The 21,268-nt window shown below is 39.0% G+C and overlaps 1 protein-coding gene across 6 annotated transcripts in view; it reads left to right on the top strand.

The window, feature by feature from the left end:
• The window catches only part of CIB2 (calcium and integrin binding family member 2), a 37,160-nt gene that overhangs the window by 7,623 nt on the left and 8,269 nt on the right, over nucleotides 1–21,268 (top strand). For 5 of the 6 annotated variants that reach the window (XM_074549506.1, XM_074549505.1, XM_074549508.1 and 2 more), the window contains 2 exons: nucleotides 7,909–7,943; nucleotides 17,080–17,191. In XM_074549506.1, coding sequence (XP_074405607.1) covers nucleotides 17,102–17,191 — 90 coding nt within the window. In that variant the 5' untranslated portion in view covers nucleotides 7,909–7,943; nucleotides 17,080–17,101. Of the gene's footprint in view, nucleotides 1–4,920; nucleotides 6,991–7,908; nucleotides 7,944–17,079; nucleotides 17,192–21,268 lie in introns of those variants that run through there. The other variant, XM_074549507.1, reaches the window with a different exon arrangement.

Genomic DNA, 21,268 nt, shown 5'->3' with positions numbered 1-21,268 from the left:
CATAATTTTTTTAGTGCAGGTTTTTCATGTCTTGAGCCAGCAGCTGAGTTACCAGGGCCTCTAAACCATGGGCCAAAGTAAAGCACTGTGTACCACAGTCCACTTTGCCACAGTCTGTTGTGCACATCTGTACCCCAGTGACCAGGAAGGCATCTACATATAAATTGCTTTTATAAATTGATCATTGAGTCTTTTTTTTTTTCCCTAAAGCAGTTTCTTGTGAATTTATGTGTCTGTGAGTTAGTTCTGTACTCCTTACAACAGTGGTCCAGTGATACTATGAACAGTAGTACAGTGTTCATAGTATCAGCATTCAGAAGCAAAAGTGTCAATCTTTTTTTGTAAAATATATCTTGGTTGTTCTTTTTTTTTTTACTTCCTCACAGTTCCTATTGGTAAACTGTTCAAAACCTCACTCACCTCATGGTTAGACTTATAATTTCCTAATTGAAATCTGTTTCTGGACATTGTATTATCTGGTTGTCCCTTCTATTATTTCTGTCTTTTGTATAAATTGCTTTGAGCTTATAGCACCTAATATTGTTTCAGGTGGAAAATTTTTATAATTAAAAAAATCATTGTGTTTTATGTGCTTGTTCCATAAAATACGCTATGGGGTGAAAAAGTGAGAAGTTCCTGTGCCTAAAGTATGGTAAAAGCTGTGCAAGTGGCTTTGGCTTTAGAGAGTGAAGATTAAGCTGCAGAAAAATCACCTGCTTGAAAAGCTGGCATACATAAATCTCAGGTCATTAGTGTGATATTAATGAAATAAAAGAAATCAAATTGTTTGATTTATCTAAAACTTTCTGAAAAGCCTATATATGCACCTTTTTTGCATGTAAATTGTCATATTGAAAAGCCAGTTGCTAGCAGAACTTTTGACTTTTAATTAAAGAATTGTGTATGTGGTCACCCACAGGGTAGATACACCTCAGTGTTTGCAATGGACAATTTTTAAATGCTCTTCATTAAGTTTGGTAGCCAGCTGAAAGTCTTTGTATAAGAGACCTGTGATAGAACTTGATAATACTAAACCATTCAGATTTGTTTGTTTTTTAAATTCAAGTAGGTAGAGGCAAAGTAAAGAAAAGAAATTTTCAGCTTTCCAGGCTAACACCTTGTCCTAACACCTGCTATTAAGATCATATCACCTGTTATTATCAGAGTGTTCTTGTTGGCAGCTCTTTACATTTTCAGAAGATTGGTGAAATGTTTTGCAAATGAGGCTTTTGCTAGCACTGGGTTGCTCATAGAGATTCACATCATTTAAAATACTGGCCTTCTAAGAAAAGGAATTTTACTGGGCATTTATGATTCTTATGCCCTTTTTTAATACAGAAAATGTGAAATCTAACCAAGGTCTGGTGAGGGAGAAGATAAGTATTGATAGGCAAGAAAGATGGGTTTTGTTGCAATAAAAGAAGATTTAATAATTAAGATTTTAAAAGCTGCCTACAGATTTTGGAGGTCAAGTCTCATATTGAGACAAGAAAATTAACTGAATTTTTAGGGTGTTTTGAGTGTGTACAGATGCTTGAAGCAATGGAAAATACAAGTATGCTGTAAAGCAACTTATTGATTCATTCAGAGCCATTTATTCACCTCGATGCACAGCATTTCTAACTGTAAAACAATTGTATTGGGTAGGAAATGCAGAGAAACTGTACTTGGGTTGTGGACAAACTCCTGCACTGTTCAGTCAATCTCATCTCCTTTTCTGGGATTACTTGAATCAAGAGATTTGAATTCAGTACAAATTCAGTGATCCTTTTGTTTGTTTGATTTCCCTTCTAGAACCTAGAGATTATAAATCATATTACTGGTTTTATTGCAAGCCATTTGTATTTGTTCATTAATGGTATTGTTTACTCTGCATTATTTAATGCAGTCTCAAAACAAATTGATGTTTACCCTGGCAGTCTTATAGGCAAGATTGCAATACAATATAGTATGATGAAGTAATGACTTTCTTCTTTTACACAAGAATTTCTCTATTACAGAGCTCACTTTTTTTCCTTTTATCAAAATTGACATCAAAGTGCAATTCAACTATATTTCATGAGCATTAAGCAAAACCAGATTAAACAAGTTATGTTATGATCTGTCAAGAAACACCATTTGTAAAGTAAAACAGGTTCATCAAGGTGTCTTTTAAAAAGCCATCCAGACTTCATCCAGTGTCTTGGAAAATTAATCCTTTGCAAGAATACAAGAAGTGCATTCATAGGTTCCCCGGGATGCTCTGTAAAAAGTATTTTTCATTTGATACAGTATTGCTGTTATTGTGCAAGTAAAAGTAGCATAATAATGGAGCAAGTTTTCTGTGAAAATATCCTTTGTCAGGTTCTTGTTTCATGTTACCATTTGGTGCATTTGTAGATTGAGCAAAATTACTTTTGTTGGCAGTTTGCTTTTTTTCAGTCCTTGCTAATGTCCGACTTGTTTTTACTCCCCTGTTGCCATATGAATATGTAAACAGGTTCTTACAGATGCAGATTTTTTCCTTCTGAAACTTAGTGGGTGTTTGGGTTGGTTTGGGTGTAATTGTGAATATATATGATGACAAGTAAGGATGAGCTGTGTGGTAAAATTTTCATTGGTGCTCTGATGCAAACAGCATTTTTAACTCATTGACTCTGTTAACTCTTTATACACTAACAGTGATGAAAATACATAAATATCTTGCAGACTCAGTCTTGCACAACTCCATGCCAGTCTTAGTCATGTGGAATGTAGAACAAAAGTATTGCATTTGTAAAACATTGCTGGAACAGAGTTAATAATAGATCTTACATAAGAGTTCATTTGCTTCTGTCTGGTACCAGATTCTTGGTTGCTTCACAGGATGATCTTTTGATGGTGTTTTGATTAAATGCTCTTACACACATTTTGTACTTAGGCACAGTAAAAAATGTCATTTGCAATTTTAAAAATGAAACCTCTGTAGTAATTTGCTTTAACTATTACCCTTTAAGGTGCTGCAGCATCTAATAGCTAGCATTTTTTAAGAGCTGCTCTCTCAGATAGCTATGGTTTACAGTATCTGCCTTATCTTTGAAGCTGGGTTTTTTTAATTTGCAGTGATTTTATAAGACTGTTAATATTATTTTTGTATTTATAAAAGTTTCCAATTAAGGTGTTCCAGGATCAAAGTAAACCTGACCTGATGAAACTATACATATACAAAGCAGAATATATATGTATTTTCTTAGAAGAGAAATATGCATTTAATGACTTTCAGAAATACTGTTTCACAGCATATTTGTGTATGTCTATTCTTCCATTCTGTTGTTCATTTCTCCAGTTTTTGTTCTGTAGAGGAATGTTTTGCATGCTGCCATGAAGGTAGCTTTGTTCCAGAGCTGTACTTTATGCACAGTGCTTGTTTCTGGGAGTGGTGATTGGTATCCTCCCCTTCACTGCACTCTGTTGCCATCCACAAGCTGGGTGCTGCTCTCAGGACCTGGCATGGGCTGAGTGCAGCCACAGCTCCTGGTGTGCTGGATGGACACCCTGCAGGCAGCTCAGCATTGCCAGAGCAGCTCTCTCTCCTTCTTTGCTTTGTTCAAATCGCTGTAGAACTCAGTACAAAGCAGAACCAACCAAGGAGTTTGCAGTCAAGTCCTGCAGATGACTGGACAAGGTGGTGGACCACCATATTTCAGTCTGCTCTGTCATAAATCTGCATTCATCTGACAGAGGGAATAAAAGAATAAAACTAACAGCATGCGCATGCTGCTCTGCTGTAAAAATGAAGTTTTAAGAGCAGAGACTGTTAACTGTGCTTTACAAGCAACGCTGAGTGACTTGCAGAAAGTCCAATTACCAGCCATGAGCCAAGCTACCCATGGAACCTAAATGCACCAGCTGTCTGCCCCTTCTATCTGCAAAGTATTTTAAGAAGTAGTTAAGCCTTCTAAATGCTGAATTTGAGAATCAAGTCCCATTATACAAGATCATGATCTCATAGAAATCAATGGGAAATGTCTTTTCTGTTTGCTTGGTTTTATTCACATTGTTACAAGACATTAAGTAGATAATTGCAGATTTGTTTTAGTGGTATCTTACCTCCAAACAACCATCAGTGATCCCATGTTGGACTTGTAATTTACTGGATTATTAAAGGCGTGAGGACAGACTGAGCAGGAGAGTTGATCTTGGAAAAGGTGCATGTTTGTTCTCAGGGCTGCAATAAGTGAGCTGTCAAGGCACAGCCTCTGTTCTCAAGAAGCTAAAGCCCCTGAGGGCCTGTTAGCAGAAGTTTTTCAGGCCACTGTATAGCACTAGAAATAAAGGCAATAATTCCAAGGATCAATTCTTGCCATAATGCTGAACTGATAAGAATTATGAAAACTCTGGTAATATTTGTCTTGTATTCAGTTTGTGATTTTCTAGCAGGACTCCCAGACATCTTAGTGTACAGACAGAACAGACAGGTTGCTTTTTGTGCTCTTGGTAATGCAAAACACAAAATAGCAAATATGTTCTGTGATATCTCTGGCTTGCAGGAAAATCAAAGTTATCATGTGCATAAATGACAAATGCTTTCCAGAGCCAACTTCACCTTTCCTTATGAAACAGTGAATTTAACATGTTAATTTACTATTTATTGTTGTTCATTATGTATTTTTCTGTATGAATGAAGTAGCCAAAGAAAATTGGATGATTCACCTCCGTGTTTCTTTGGCCAAAAGTCTTTAATTAAATTGGAATTAAATTGCTGAAGTTCCAGCAACTATAAAATGCAATTATGTTATTTAGACCTTTTTTCCATCATGATTTTAATCCAACTGAGGGCTGTGATTTCAAAAAAAAAAAAGGAAAATTAACTCAGTCCTGCACCCCTTTCCTGCCATCAATAGATACTTGTTTCACCTTTGTCTCTTGTACCAGCACTGCCAACGCTATATTCTAAGTCACTGAAAGGAAATTATCCAAACTGAATGTGTGTCCATTATTGCTAGGTTCATTTACAAACACATTAGTTTCTTCCTTCAGGGTTCTCTGATATTCTGTTCATCAAGGTGAAGTCTGCATAAAGGAACAGGCAGAAATAAATGGTGAGGGAAGCAAGAGGGATGGCTGGACTTCCCTATCAGAGGTCACATGGAGCTGTGGTTTTGCACTTGCCATTTGACACCAGACAGGCTTTTTTATGGTAAATTGTTTCATAGCTGGTGTCATCTGGCTGGATCAGGAGTTTAGGCCAGGTCTCAGTGAGTTTGTGGTGCTTTGACCCAAGTAGCTTTAAGATCTCCCTTAAGAGTGAGACCGTTCTTAAATTTTTTTTGGCAACCTTCATCCATGACAATTCCATGCAATTGGCAGGTGTAATTGAAATAGAGCTGTCAGTAACAGTGGGCAGATAGATAGTTGTAACTGCTTCTGCTATAGAGGTTTTCAGTATTAGTGGGATTTAGGTTACATTAGTAAAAAAATTGTTGATCAAAAAACAGGTAGGCAGCAGTGTTTATTGTCAACATCATGATGCAACTCAGAATAAAATATAAAAAATGTGTGGACTGGCAGCAAAAATGGATCATTATCTGACCTAATTTCTCTTCCAATAGCATTTTTGCAGGACTTCTGCAAGGTAAAGGATAACTTTTCCTTTTAATCTTTGTCTCCATTTGTATATTGCTTTCCTGTCAGCTCTCTAGTTAAGTGGCTGCTGTTTTCCCCAGCCTGTATAATTACAGATGATTGCTGCTGAGGGCATTGCAGTTATTTGTGAGATTACACCTGCCCTTTCTTATTCAATGAGGCATCCTTAAGTGACAGTTTGACTGCGCTGATTGTGTGGAATTAAGGAAGACTTGACCAGCTGGCTCCAGTGTCACTTTGTGCAGTTGCAGACAATGTGACATCAGTGTCAGCAGCTCCCAAGGTGCTTCCTCCTGGGCTTTGTAACTGCACAATCCACTGGAGGAAGAGCTGCTTCTCTGGGCACGGTGCATGGAGGAGAGCAGGGCAGCTCAATAATTGATGGCTGCGGGGCCGATCGCGTTCCTGGACACCCGAGACGGGCTGTTGGCTGCTGCCAGCAAGGGATCCTTTGCTTCTCCCTCCTTGGAAGAAGCAGGCACTTAGCCCCAATGGGTCTCAGCTTGAGAAAGAAATACTTTTTCACTGGTTGACTGAAGAGCAGGACTTGTAGAGGCAAAGTACTTGTATGTAACCTTTAAGGATGACTTACCAAGTCTGATAGTGTTGTCTTGTCACAAGCTGATTTTCAAAGGTGGTATATTCTAAATATCTTTCCATTAAAGAGGGGAAATTACAAAGATCTGAATGGTTAGGCAAAGGCCCTGCCACATCACATGGGGCTGTGAGAGAGGTGGGTAATCATGTTGCCCGATAGATAAAGGACACAAAACTCAGATAAGTTTTGTGCTGTTCTTTATAAGGGCCCGGGAGCCTGCGGACTCGCGTCCCAAATCAGAGCCCCAAATTTCACATACAGGTGCTTCCCTTTTATATACACGCAATTCATAACAAGGTCTCCAAGAAACAGTTCCCTTTGCCAAGCGACAGACTCCTTGTAATACATTCCTTAGTTCACAAACAAAATCATAAATTTTCTGCTTGTCTTATTGTATGCTGCCTCCAGACAGGTTAGCATTCTTACTTTCCTACACTGGTTTAAATGTTTATTAAGTTCCTAAGACTACCTGCTAAGTTACACACAGAACTCAACCCATACTATCAAGGGCTACAAAACTGTTTTCAACAAACCAATTCACACACACAACTCATAACTAAACTGTAATAAAACATTTTGCTAAATTTCATTTTTTTTTCCAACAATCAGGAAGAATTTTCTGTGTTGGTGGCTGTCCCCTATATATACACCCTCAAGAGCTGGCTCAAAGATCAAGTTACATATTCTCTGAATTGATGAATGATGTTCTCAACTGATTATCAAATATTTCATTACCACTAGTGTTCCTAGTCTTGGATGCAGGGCAGAATTTCCATTAAATGTACTAGGTAAGAGTGGAGATTAAAGGATTGTTTTTGAATGGGATGGGACTGATTATTGTTTCCTCACAGCACCTGAATTTTTTTTTTTTTGTGACTGAAGTAGAAAGGCATGAAATGCAAACTCTGCCACTGCTCATATTCTGGATCTTTGATGAAATGTTTGAATTCTATTACAGAAGAGATGTTCATTAAGTGAATTAAACCAATGTCAATTCAGTCACATCACAGAGCCATTTAGAATGCAAGTGAATGCTTGTATGCTCTTCTCTCATGTCCAGCAAGCTCTACTTTTGCATGTTAGTTATTTCTAGTTCTGTGATAGCACAGGGAGAGCTGAATGGTTTGCTGCTGTTCAGGGCAGGGCTGTCCATTTATCCATGCTCCTAAAAGAGAGGAGTTTGCAGCCTTCAGCAAAGTGACCACAGTGTAAACTGATTGTTGGCAAAAAGGGTTAATAACTAATAAATAACCACATAATTTTATTATTAAAATAATTGTCTCCAGTTGTCTCCAGCAGGGGGATACTTCAAGTAAAAGACAGTTTTTGTCATCAACAACAGATTGTTGTTTGTAGTTTTCCGTATTCTTTTAATGAATACTTTTGGCACATACTGTCTATTTTGGATTTAATTTTATTTCTGGTCTTGTCATTCCACTTTGGAGAAGTATCTCAGCAACCTGGTTTTTCCTCCTGAGCTACCACACTATCAATATCTTTCTTTTTACTGATAGGCCTATCCTTGAAATATTTCTGCTATTTTATAGTGTACATTGCTTTCTGAGTCAGATGTAGATGGCACCCAAACAGCATTTTTAAAGTTTCTCTGTCAGATCTGAGTTTCCTTCCAAAAGGTTGAGAAATAACTCTTTGCAGTTGTTTCCAATATTTCTGTAGTACAATGACATATTTTGTTTCTTTAACAGGACTGCACGTTCTTCACTCGGAAGGAAATCCTTCGGTAAGTAAGCTCTTAAATTTCTCCTTTGTGATCCATGTGGAAGGGGCTGAATCTTTTTATCTGACTTGTGAGGAAACCAGATAAAGCCTGTTATTCTGCAGGAATGAATTGTAAAGAATAGAGTAGGATTGGATTTGAGATACACTTATAATGTATAATTGTCATAAGATGGTGATTAGTTAAAGTGTATCCTAGACTATTTTAGGGTTGAGCCAGTGACTTGTATGAAAGGGATTTGCTGCTTTTCTGCTCAATGATACCAGTGAGGACACATCCTGCAGTCAGTGTAGAATCCAGAGGTGTTTCTACATGTTGGAGGTGAAGTTTTAGTGAGCAGGAATTAAATGGGGTATAACTCCCTGGTTAATTAGCACTTACTGATTTAGCATCTCCCTGTCTCAGTGAAGGGGCAGCCAGGTACTGCTGGGCACTCATTTACCCTGCTCACAGGATGCTCACAGGCTGATATGGAGGAAGTGCAGGGTGAGTCCTCTTGAGGCTGAACTGAATTCCTTGTGCAACTGCCAACTTCAGTGAGATGATCCAACAAGGAGCATCCTTACAAAAAGATGAAAAAAGCAAGCCCTGTCTGTCTCACCATCCGTTTGCATGGCTGTTAATGACTGTTGAGTAGGTGGGGATGAAGGAATGAATGTGGCAGCTTCAATTGAGATTGCTATAAACTGATGTAAACCAGCGTGAGACTGCAATTAGGTGAAATGGGCTAAGTGTTTTTATCTGTCCCTACAGGGAAAGTAGCCCATCAAAACCCCAAACAACAGTAAATCTATTTTCTGCTGGTTTAATAAGCTGAATCAGCTCTCTGAAGGATCAGATGAGTGCCAAAGCTGGCATGAGAGCCACAGCAAGCAAATGCAACTGAGAATGAAGAAAGCATTTCCCTACCAGGAAGCTGTTAGATTGACTTGCATACTGACTTTAGAGTGCAACAGCAGCTCCAGTCAACAGAAATACAGGCTGTGGTCAGAGGGGTTGAAGACCCATTTTTTGATTAGTAATCTGAGTGTGGATTATGTGCAAATTGTTAGAAAACAGTATAACTTTAAATTAATAAGTGAAGAAAAGTTTAACACAAAATGCTGAAAATGAATATAGGAAAAAATATAAAGTAAGACTGCAGCAGAGGCAAGTGTGTCTGGTGAAAGAGAAAAATAGAAACCATAGCTCAATATTGGTGTTTGACAGCTGTTTATCACCAGAAAACCTAAATACAGTCTTAAGTCTTGGTTAAAAATGGTTAATTTTTGGAAGTGTTGATCACAGCTATGAGCATTCAGTCATGGGCCCAGGGCAAGAACATATTAAAGAATGTTGGTTATTGTAGACATATTTATGTTATCACTGACTCAAAACATTATCTAAAATACTAATAGGACAGCTGACAAATTTTTAGAGCTTTTATTCGTTGCTTTGGTGGTGTTAGGGCTTTGAAAACATGCCCCAGTTTTCTTAAGGAGAATGTGGAAATTTAGACCAATGGGTGCAGCTTCAGGACACAACTTTTCTGCATGGAGAGATGCCAGAACACACTGGTAGACAATCAATCTGTAAGTGCCTAGAACTTAACACATGCTCAGAGGCAGCCACTGTGGATTTGTTAAAAGCAAATCTTCCTGTGAGAATCTGCTTTTGGAAGTCAGAGAAAAGAAGCAGCTGCAACGTGTCTTTATTTTGGTAAAGAATTCTACATATTCCAGTTTGTAGTTCTCCTTTTCTACTTGTGTAAGTGCACTGAACTCTTGGTCAAAATACTCCTGAACATAGAAAATTGGTGAGAATGGTAAGAAACATTGAGGTGAAGTGAGTTGCAGATGCTATGAAGATTGAGATGAGCTTTTTCAACTGTACTCAGTATGTTAGAGAAATTATTGCTGTCAAAGTGAGCAAAAGAAAATTCACACACTCAAGTCCTAAGAACTGAGAAAAGATTTGCAAGTGCAGAATGGAGTGTATCAAAATAATGGGCTGGGAGCAAATAATGAGCAAAGTGAGCAGCATTTTAACAACACCAGCCCCACAATGCTCTTGCAAAAAAGAGAAATGCGTTTCTAAAATGCATTAGCCTCAGCAGTGTTTATAAAATGGAGAATTCCAGTTAGCAGTACTGTGACCTCAGTAGGAATAGACTGTCCAGTTTTGGACATCACAATTTAAAAGAGATTTGTTACCCTGGAAAACATCCTGTAGAGAGGAACAGGAATAAAAAGAAAAAAAATTTTGTGAAGAAAAGTAGGAAAAACCACTGTAGTTATAGCAATGAATCTGTATAACGTGCCTCTCTTGTGATTGTAAATGGGAACAAATGTCTGAGTTGTCTCTCATAAGGCATTATTTCTCTTAGTCAGTTTTACAAATCTGATTTTCTGGCAGACAAGCTTTCACTCTATCTATTATGCTTAACTGTTCATCAGCCCATCTGTTTCTGCTTCTCCCTGTAGACTGGTACAGTTTGGCACCCAAACAAGCACTCAGATGCAGGTGGTTTTGGATGCCTGTCCTAGCCAAAAAGCACAAAAGTTGTAAATTCAAGTTGTATTACCTGAGAGAGACTTAACCTTCTTAGACTGCCAGGGGAATGTGGCACTAAATGACCAAGCTGGCACCATTTGGGATGTCAGCAAACCTTTGAACTGTTTGGTAAAAGAAAAATAGTTCTTCTGTTGCCTTCTCTTCTCTGCCTGTTTCATGGCTTGTTCTTGATGGGTGAAAGGGGAGGTGACAGAAGCCCTTCTAGCCAATCCAGCTGAATGTTGGATTTTAAATCTGAAATCTGCCAGAGAATTAAGCAGTGGCTCCTTCAAGTGTCTGGAAAGCTTCCTTATAAGGGAGCAAATGCAGCAAACTGCTTGGGAGGCAGCTTGCTGTGGAGCAAGTTGCTACACAAAGGAGGGAGGAGTTAGAAAACAACTCCTGTTTTTCTTTTAAAGAGTTTGAAGTTTTGTATGTAGAAAGGGGAATTGCCCTATTGTCAGCTTTGGAGGAAAAAGCATCAGCCAAAAGAATGAAATTAGTAGCTCTGTACCCTTAGGAATCTTCCTGAGTTATAGGCAAGAAACTATACACACAAAGAACATGTATCCTGAGGCTACTGTTGATCTTCTTGATAATTATGTTACCATTCTTGTTGTTAAAAATGTTTCTGAATCCTCTATGAATGAAAAAGAAAAAAAAAGGGTTTTAGGCAGTCCCCATATTTCTGTACTATAAACTTTTCCTGTGTTGTATTTAAGCAAGATTGAGAGGAGAGAATCCCTGTCAGTGTTGATCTGCATGGAGTCAGATATGTTCCAGCTCTGGGCTCCCCAGTACAGCTGCTCCAGCATCTGGCAAAGGGCCATTGAGATGGATGGGGAACTGAGGACTCTCCTGTGAGGAAAGGCTGAGAGAGCTGAGATCTGGAGGCTGCAAAGGAGACAGAGGCCCGTGCCAGGAAAAGGGGCAGTGGCCACAGACACAAACACGGAAGGTTCTGGCTGAACACAGGGAAGCACTGTGAGGGTGACCAAGCTCTGGAGCAGGCTGCCCAGCCAAGGTTTGCAATCTCCAGCCTTGCAGATACTCAAAAGCCATCTGAGTGTGGCAGCCTGCTCCAGCTGCCCTTGCTGGGCAGGAGGTTGCACCAATTCATCTCACCTGGCAATCTCAGTCACTCTGTGATTCCTGGAATCACCAGCAGAAAGATGCCTGTGAGCAGGGGTTTGAGTGCCAATTCAACGAAGGAAAAACATTATAAAGTGTTCTTATCTATACTCATTATGCATCATGTAAGTCTGGGAACAGTAGGATACATATATTGGAAGTCAGAGTTTTCATAACTATAACTACATTTAGAATAAATGTATTATAAATTGTCTGCCAAAAACATTTCTCACTATTTCTTTGTAATTTTACTGTAGATTACTTGGGAGGGTATTTTTGTAGTATTCTCTTAAATGAATTTGTGCTGCTTCATTTTGCATTGCAAAGATGAATAAATACTTGCTAACTTAAAACTAGCAGAAGACTCATCTATCCACTTTTTCTCATCTTATTATGCTGCCTTTTTATAAATTATTTCAGTGCCCAGTTATTGTATTTTATTGATACAATGAAAATAACTTTAACTGGAAATCATAAAAAGGGAAAGGCATATCAGTAACAGAATTCCTTCAACTTTCAACTCTTTCTGCTTGTGTTTCTCACTGTCCTTTGTTCTTTACCTGTTTGTCAAACTGTGGCAATTCAGTGAGTTGTGGTTTCAGTTTCTGACTGAATTTCCTTGTATCACATTTCCTGTTGGTTTGGTTTCAGCTTCACATGGTAGACCACGTTCTCTATTAGACTGTTCTAACCTCTTGCAATCTTTGGAAGCAATAATTCACTGAGGAATTGCTGCAGCACAGGGATTTATGCCTCCATTACCATGTGTAACATTTAACATTTATTGTTGCAAAAACACTTTGTACAAGTATGCCATAAATCTGAGACCCTCCAAGTGCTGTATCAGTTGCCCCAGGGGCTCCTCCTTCCTTAGTTTCTCAGCCCCAGATTAAAGAACCTCCTTCTTTTTGAGCTGTAGCAACTCTTTCTGCCTGTGTGGCAGACCTGTAGGTTTTGGTCTGTCTGGCTCTGTTCCCCAGCTGTCCATTAAAGGACTGCAGGACAAGAGAGCATGTGCAGTTCACTGATTTGCATCAGTACAGGGCTACAGCCTCTGTAGCAAGGGCTGTAAATCAGTTCCCATCAGTGCACTCTGTCCTGCATTCTGTGCAGTCTCATCCTCAGTGCTGCTGCTTCTTTTGCTTCCAGCCATCTCAGGTGCTTGGAAGGGCTGATTGATGAGACCTGCCTCTTTCCAGGGCTTTATGTTGACTTGTCAATTCTCCTGCTGGTCTCTGGAGTGGTGAATTCTCTGTGTATTACACGAAGTCCTTCTCCAGCTGTTCCATTCAGCTCTGGCATCTGGACAGGAGCCTATAGCTCTGATTGTGGTGCATAACCAAAAGTACAACTAAGCAGCAGCTGTGCACTTGTGGTCTTGCTACAGGCACAGTTTGTTCCATCCTGTGCAGTCAGCTCATGCCATGGCTCCTGGGAACCCATGGTGGGACTGCCCATCACTGCCTGCTTTCATTGCTCTAGTTAAGCCATTTGTTATTGTTTTTCTGACAGTGCAGAACAATGCTGAGCAATCTAGAATTTACTCCTTGAGATGGTATAGAGTGCAATGCACAAGTCTTTGAATGCATCCCTTTTACTCAGGAATAAATAGGATATATATTGCTGAATAAAAATGTTTCCCCCTCACAGCATAAATCAGGTGAGTGTTGCTGTGGGAACCCAAACCCGGAAGATGTTTATTCATTTCTAAAGGCCACTTTAAAGCCTCTCCTTATTTCCAATCAATGAGCCATTGCAAGCTTTTATCCTTTGTTTTCAGCACTCCTTCAGTGCAGAGTTCCTGTTAAAAGGACAGCTCAGCCAGCTGTAATATGTTGTCACTACATTTAATGCTGGAGATGAATGTACACCGGGCCAAGGAAGGGCTGCTCTTTGTTTTAACACACCCACTGGTGACCTTGGCTACAGTCTGACTCCCTCCCAAAGCTCAATAGTGAATTTAAATGGTTGCTGCAGGGTGTAAGCTTAGAAATCTCTTTTTTTTCAATCTATTCAGGTAGAGCAGGAGGCTCTGTTGTAAGAGACATCCCAAACTATATCCAGCAAATTCCCACAGTGTCATCCTTGCTGACTCTAGGATGCTTCACCCTTGAGAAGTGGGAACAGACTCTGACCTACCTTTTGCCATGTAAAAGACCCAAAGTAGTAAAATGAAAGTTATCATCAATCAAAAGTAGGCTGTGGGGACAAAACTGTGTTGTGGGCTTTTTTCTGAACACAGCACTTTTGGTTTTCATTGGTTGATGGGCAGCTGATTTTAAAACTACTGCTGTCTACAGGGGTAAGTCTTGTTCTGCCTTTATTGAGTAATTTAATAGAAAATTAACCCCCAATTTTCTTCTGCTGCTGTCACAACTGCTTCAGTAACCTCAAGGAGCTAACTGTGAAAATGTCTTTATTTTCAAACACATCAGTTTGCTGAACCTCACTGCACTTTCTTAAATGTTACTGCTTATACAAGGGACGTGAGTAGCTGGTGGGCTTCAAATTTCTGCAAGGGCAGATCAGCAGTCTGGGTTTAGACTGGATTAAAATGATAGAGAATCACAGCCCTAATCCTTGAATGTTGTGCATGAAGCAGAAATATATACCAGTACCTGTGGGGACACAGCATCATCAGTTAATGAAATTTGCCATTAAATTTATCATCACATTCCCTCCCACTCTCATTTGTGGCAGGGAAGACACTGCCAATTTTTCATTTCCTACTTCCATGCAATGTTGATAAGGAATCCTGCTGACAAAGACAGCACAGCCAGGAATAAGAAAATGTTTCTGCATGCATGCAGAAGAAACTTTTAAAGGAAATACAGCTGTAGTAGTTATTGCTGCAAAGACAGTGAGGCTGGTCTTGGGCTTCTGAATATACATGATGGTCTTTGTCTGATAATGGCAGCTTTTCCAAGTCTGTGTGTTCAGACAGCACTGCAAACCTTCCATTGCCTCCCTGACAAGGCATAAATGTTTCTGTGTCTAGGACAGATAAAGAGGTTTGAGATTGTTTTCAGACATGCTTTTTGTGAAGGGCATGCTGAGTAAAAGGACAGAAAGCATTTCCTTTAGGTCACAACTGCTCTGATGTGTTCAGGTCACCTGAAAAACCTTCTGCTTCTCCAAAACTGGAGAAATATCAGAGCCTTTACCAGAGCTTTGTTTCTTCTCTATTTGTAGTTAGGAATTAATGTTATTGAGAGATATGAGATAACAGTCAGTAATGAGAGCAGCATTTGGGAAGTGATTACTGATTTGTCATAATGTACAACACTACACGGTGCAGTGAAGTACTGCAAACAGGCAGGAGTGTAAATTATAGGTGTAAATAACCCTGATTATTTACTGAGCTTTACATCATGTTACAGAGCAATTGATCAGACATATATTGCTTCCTTGCCAAAAAGTATTCTCCCAATGCAACATAAGTTATTCAACTAAATGGGAGTTTTGGTGGACCTTCAGCAAAAAGGACTGTGTTCCTTATGACAGGTGGTTTTCTTTGCATCCTGTTAAGATGCTGAAGCAGGGCTGGTTTTTTTTTCTGCAAATCCAGTATTTGATACTGGCAATCCAGTTGATTATAAAACAGTACATAGTGTCCCTGAAGAACCTTCCACCATCAGGATCTTAAAGAAGGAAAGGGTGTTACTGTCTTTTGTGGTTGTTCTGTTGGTTGGGGTTCTTTGTTTATTATTTTGAAGGATAATGGAGCAAGTGCAGCATACTATATGTTTGGTATAGGGAAATCTTATGGCCCTTTTCATGGTCTTAAATGCTAATCATGCCATGTGATAAGGCTATGACAAATAGAGTTGCTGAATCCTTGCAGATAAAAGCATGTGGAAGATGTGTTTTATTGCTGTAATTTAGTTTGCAGGAGTTAGATCAGAACCACTTCCTACAGACTCATTTGGATGCTTTAGTGTGAAATCCACTGAGATAGAAAGCTCACAGATCTTTGACCGATTTGGTGAATTAACAGCACAGTTAGTTGGGAGGAAAACAGGATATGAGAGCTGCCCTCAAATCTGCAGTGAGTTACCTGCATGGTTCTGTGTCCAGCACCTGCCTTCCAGACATTTCTGTCAGTCTGGAGTTGGGAGCTGTATGCTTCTTTCAGCTGCCAAAAGGTATGGCTGAACTTCAGTATAAATAGATTGCAATTTCTGTGGACAGGATAGTGAATTCTGTCAGCAAGATGTGGCAGGTTTACTTTGCATTGATATTGCATGTTTTAAAGAGACAAGTCTAATATTAGATAAAGTAAAGAAGGAAATCTTGACAGTTAAAATAAGCAGGAATCATCAGCTCCTGAATTTCTGAATGTTGTCCACAATGGTGAAGTTTTACCAATAGGGAGTGCTTAATTTTCTTGAAGACTAGAACACCATTTCAGTATTCAGCTTTTAAAAAAGTAGGTAACCCGTAGATGGACATTGGACTTGAAAGTTTTGTTGTAATTTTTTCTTTTTGAGTGCTTTTAAGTTGCTTTTTCTGTTGTATTTAGAAGCATCTTTTTAGCTGCTGTTTACAACAGAGAAATCAATTGCTAGAGAGGGAAATGGCTATTGCCTCTTGAATTACACAGTATTTATGAAATGTCAGGGTGAGCTGTGGTAAGCAGCTGAAATGTGCTGAGGTAGTGGATATCCAGTTTCTGGTATGGCACAAAGTATTGCTGTGCAGGATAAGGACATCAGTTTCCTACAATGCAGAAAAAATGTGTTTCTGTGTTTCATTTTATGTGTTCTTTGTGGTACATCATAATAATGAGAAAACTGATGCCTGTAGATTATTTTACCCTAGTTTTTGACTTTACTTACACACAGGAACCTGAAGTAGTTCAGTTGGGTGTGGATCTGCTGCAGGTAAAGCTGGAGAAATTAAGAGGTTGCTGAGGCATTTCTTCCTGCATTACTGTTTTGTTTATATTCTGCTGTTAAAACACAGTAATTGCTAGACGTAATTGTTAGTATGCCTAGGGAGCAAGCAGGATTTTTTGTTAAAAGGAAAGTCACGAGATACAGCTTTATAATGAATACAAGTAGTACATGTGCCCTACTGAGAGATCAGAATACACTGTGTTAGTACATAGGACATGACAAAGGGGCACTTGCTGTCCTAAGCAGTTTATGAATTAGGTCTAAGACTCAACTTGCACATATGATAAGAATTACATTTTGCAGTACATGTCTTGGTTCAGCCTTCTGTGCACATACCTGGCAGTGCCTAAATGTTACATACACACCGTGTGAAACTCTGCTCAGTTACAGAAACACGCGGCTGCTGGATGCTGCATCAAAACTCTCCTTCTTTCAGAAAGATGGCAATTTGGTGGGCTCAGACTTGTGCACTAAAACCAATGATTAGAGCTGCAAGACAAATTTGTAGGTGATTACTGTCTGAATGGAATTGGTTTTTTAAAATTGATTTTTGGCTGTTTGTTTCTGCTTGTTTACAGGTTGCACGGCCGATACTATGAAATGGCACCAAACGTTGTGCCTATGGACTATACAAAGGACCCAGATGTTAAACTACCTATGCAGCTTATAATAAACATGCCTGAGCTGAAGGTATCACTTTTGACTGCTTGCAAACTGTATCTTAACTTCTCTAGCTCATCTGCCAGACCTTTCTCCAAAATCGATATCCAGAAGCGCTGTGGCATGCTAAGGTCTTCCCCTTCCTGTTATTGTTCAAGGGCAAAACCAGCCCCAGAAACTGGAAAATATTCAGGTGAATGTCTTTCTTGCAGAGATAGTTAGGGTAGATGTTAAAGGAAACCAATAGGAAATAAATTTAGCAATCTTTGCTTTTTGTGTATATGCCCCACAGGAGCCAGGTATCCACAGGAATATCTGTATGAAGAGCTGTTAGAAATCTGAAGTTCTTATCTCAGTCTGTAGGAATTTTGCTATCAATATGCAGAATATTGCTAATAAAAAGTAAAGGTTTCCCCCTTTTTTCTCAGCTACCTAAGCACAATAAATATTATTTTTCTTAATTATCAAGAGTTTTTATTTTCATGGGGACATTACGTGGTAGGAAGTGGAGAAACAGTCCATGTAACTGCAAATGAGAGAAGCAGTAGGTGTAAGGCCTTAAGTGCAAAAAAAATTGAGACACTGTTTTTATTCTCAGTTCAACAATTCAATAATTTGTGGTTTTAATGGGACAAATGTGGACTTTTAGCCTTTTTTTTTAAACAGTTCATTGAATTATGTTGTGTTTTGTCACACAGTCCATTTTTCATGTACACTAGTCGACTGATGTCTATAAATTACTATAATGTGGAAACAATTATGTGCTCAATCTGATAGTTGCATGAAGCATTATTAAGCTTTTTAAGAACAATGCTATAAAAACCTTGTAATTGATGGCTTCCCACTTAATTTTAATGATCTAGAAATTCTTCCTTAGTATTGTATTTTTTAAAAATATCTGGTATTTTACAAGCAGAAGCCATGCTTTAGACATTCAGTTGTAGAGAACGCTAAGTCAACATGAAGTGAAGAACATTTGAATTAGATTTCAAGTTGAAGGTCACAGAACTCTTTATTCCTTTAATACCACACTTGCTGTATGTTTGATTCTAGGATAATATAATTTATTGAACAAGAACCATGTTTTTTTAAAGTGTGTTAAAAAGTCTTTGACCAGCATTTCATATAAATGGAAACATTAAACACATGCAAGCATTTAATTCAATAGAAAACCTTAGGAGAATTTTTATCCTTCAGTTATTCTTCAGACTCTGATTTAGCAGATGCCTATGGACAGCTTGGGTTTCTGAAGAAGCTGAGAGATATTTTAGAATTCTTTTTCACAGTAAGCATGGACTTCTTCAGCAAATTATATTTATGTTTTTTCTAATGGCATCAGTATTCCTTAGGGTTTATATTATCATCTCTGAGATCTTGATAGCACAACATGAATCCTTTGGCACAGCTCTTTGACTCCTCAGACTTTAACTGCCAGAGAGCTTTGTGACAAATCAAGGCTAAGCTTAGAAAAGGAAGTGAGAAATTATGATCACATAGAGTCTTTTTGGCTTCAGTGATAGAGGATTGAACACGTAAGGAACAGCTCATTCTATGAGAACTTTCAAGATGGAAGGCCTGGGACTGAAGCTGACATACAAACCAAAAATTTTATACAGGATCCTGTTTAGATTGAGATACAGGAGCATATCATGCTAGCTTAGTAAACTTAGGTGGTAATGACAGACTTCCTAAGAGGCTTCCATGTATGGATCATAATCATGTATGGATCATATGTGGGTCATAATCTATCTACTGGCACCACAAGTCTGTGAGGCTTTCTCACCCTGCTTTAGAAGATGTCTCTAGGTAATGGAACTTGACTTTATGAAAGTAATAGCACAAACTCAGTATTGAATTTTATCCAAATTCTCTCTCAGGTCTCATAAGTCTGTGGAAGAACCTTAGAAATATTGATTGCAAACCACTCATTTCATTTCAGGAATTCTGGGAGCTTACAGAGAAAAGTGCTTTCAATAGCTACTGAGCTTGTTTCCAGTAAAATCCCAGCAGGAGGAGACTAAGTGATATTCCAGAACTCTTTCAAGGCATTGACACTAAAAGATGTTAAAATGCCTGGGATCTTTGTTATAAACTGGGGTCCCTCTTGCTCATGAAGCATCTTGTGGGCACCTGTGCAGACAGGAGTGAGGGGGAGAGAGGCTTTCCTCAAGATTTTGTTTTTGAAGCAATCTAGGTACTACAGCTCATACACTAAGAAAAAAATCTTTGACCTTTGCAACTTGATCAGACTGCCTAACAAATCATAATGGTGTTTTCTTTGGTAAATTTTCATCAAGGTGAAGACAAAGACAACATTTACTTCTTAAAATAGAAATAAATGACCTAAATTTCTATTGAATTCTAATAAAATTAGTGCTAATTTCAATGCACCTGGCTTTTTTCATATACACATTACATTTCTAGTTACTGGCAATGTTGAGCTCAATGCCACTGCAGGTTCTGACAAACGGATAGAATCAATAATGCACTTTTCTAAATTAGATTCTGCTAATATAAAGAAAGATCTTTACCTCCTGCATTAAAGCTTTGAGCCAGGTGTTTTGTGTTTCAAGGGGAAAAAAATGCTGATGGTCATTCTCTTTAATTGATAATGAATTATTCACTAACTCCTGATTCTGAAAAGTTGAAAGTTGGGACAAGAAATAAATAAATAAAGAAGGGGAAGGTACTTTCAGTTGATTAGGTCTACCATTACAGTGAAGTTAACAGAGCTACTTTACTCCATCAGTTTCATTGCAGTCTCTGTTCTCTAATTTTCGCAATCTTGGTTACACAGGCACCAGTCTAAGAAATTAACTTTGGGGCATCTGGACGCCTGTGAGATGGCAGTAATTAATATAGCAAAACTGTAGCCATGATATGGACTGCTCAGCGTGGGACCAGGGAGAAAGCAAAAGTGATATTTTTTCAAATTAAAACTGATTTCGGTCACATTATCGCTGTCATTGCCACAGAGCAGCAGGTGGCAATGTAACCTGGTGTCAGAGCCCCCTGTGGTTGGCAGCAGTGGTGGGTGTCCATCCCCACACCCCAGATTGCCTCTTTGCTAGATTGGGAGCTCTCTGTGGGCACTGCAGTGCAGAGCAATCCTTCCCTCCAGGGCTGGGCTGCTGGAGGAGAACCAGTTTTGTTTCACTCACTTTACAGTCTGTTGCTTCCTGCCTTTTGGCTCACACAGGAACTTCACTGATCCTTGCAGGTTTGTTGTAAGCTGCACTGGGGAGGAGGTTTTAGATGTGATTTCAGTGAGTTTTCAGGTTCAGAGCTTTCTGTGCATTGGGCAATGACACCTGGGCCATCTGTGTAATGGGTAATGCCCGGGCAGGGTGATCTCCCCAAGCCCCAGCCCTGCTCTGGCCGGTTTTTGCCTCCAGCTCATCTCAACATCCTTGCTGCATTCTGTTAGTTGTTCCTAGTTTTGATGGGATGTTTTACTCCCTTTGCAGGAGCAAAACTTTACTCCAACCACTCTCCTTGCTTCTCTGAAGTCTCTTTATCAAGTGTGGTAGGCGAGGGCTGTTTTCTCTGCATCAAACCCCAGGCCTGCACCCCCCCTGCGGCCTTGTCTGTGCACTTCCCTGTCAGAGTTAGCAATCAGTTCTTGTCACAATGCCCTATCTTCCCATGAGGTGCTGGTAAGCAATTCTGTATGCAGCTTAAATCTTTGGATTTTTGGTCGTTGTGACTTCAGTAAAGTGTCATTGTTGAACTTAATATGCTTCTGCTTTCTGACAGAACAAAATGGTCTTTTCCATTAAGACATAAATGTACCAATTTAGCTCTGTCTTAGCCTTGGTTTCTGCAGGAATTTCTTAAATAGTACCCTGCAGGCACTGCAGAGAAGTTTGATGACATTAATATAATCATAGAAACATAAAACCCAGGTTATTGATTTTGAGGAAGAAGAAAATTAACAAAAAAGCCCTGCAAAGAAACTTGCTTTTTTCTGCTCCAGGGACAATTTGCTGTTGCACTTATTATGCTTCCCTTTTGAAGCACCAGTCTTTCCTATGGAGCTTTGATAATTAACAATTTAGCTACTTTTATATTAATGTTTGTCTGATAGCAATTTTTTCCCCCTCTGTT

This window comes from Zonotrichia albicollis, chromosome 11 (genome assembly GCF_047830755.1).
Source record: "Zonotrichia albicollis isolate bZonAlb1 chromosome 11, bZonAlb1.hap1, whole genome shotgun sequence".
In the NCBI taxonomy this organism is placed as follows: domain Eukaryota; kingdom Metazoa; phylum Chordata; class Aves; order Passeriformes; family Passerellidae; genus Zonotrichia; species Zonotrichia albicollis.
The sequence above is the reverse complement of the archived record's forward strand: the minus strand, read 5'-3'. Positions and strand labels throughout refer to the sequence as shown.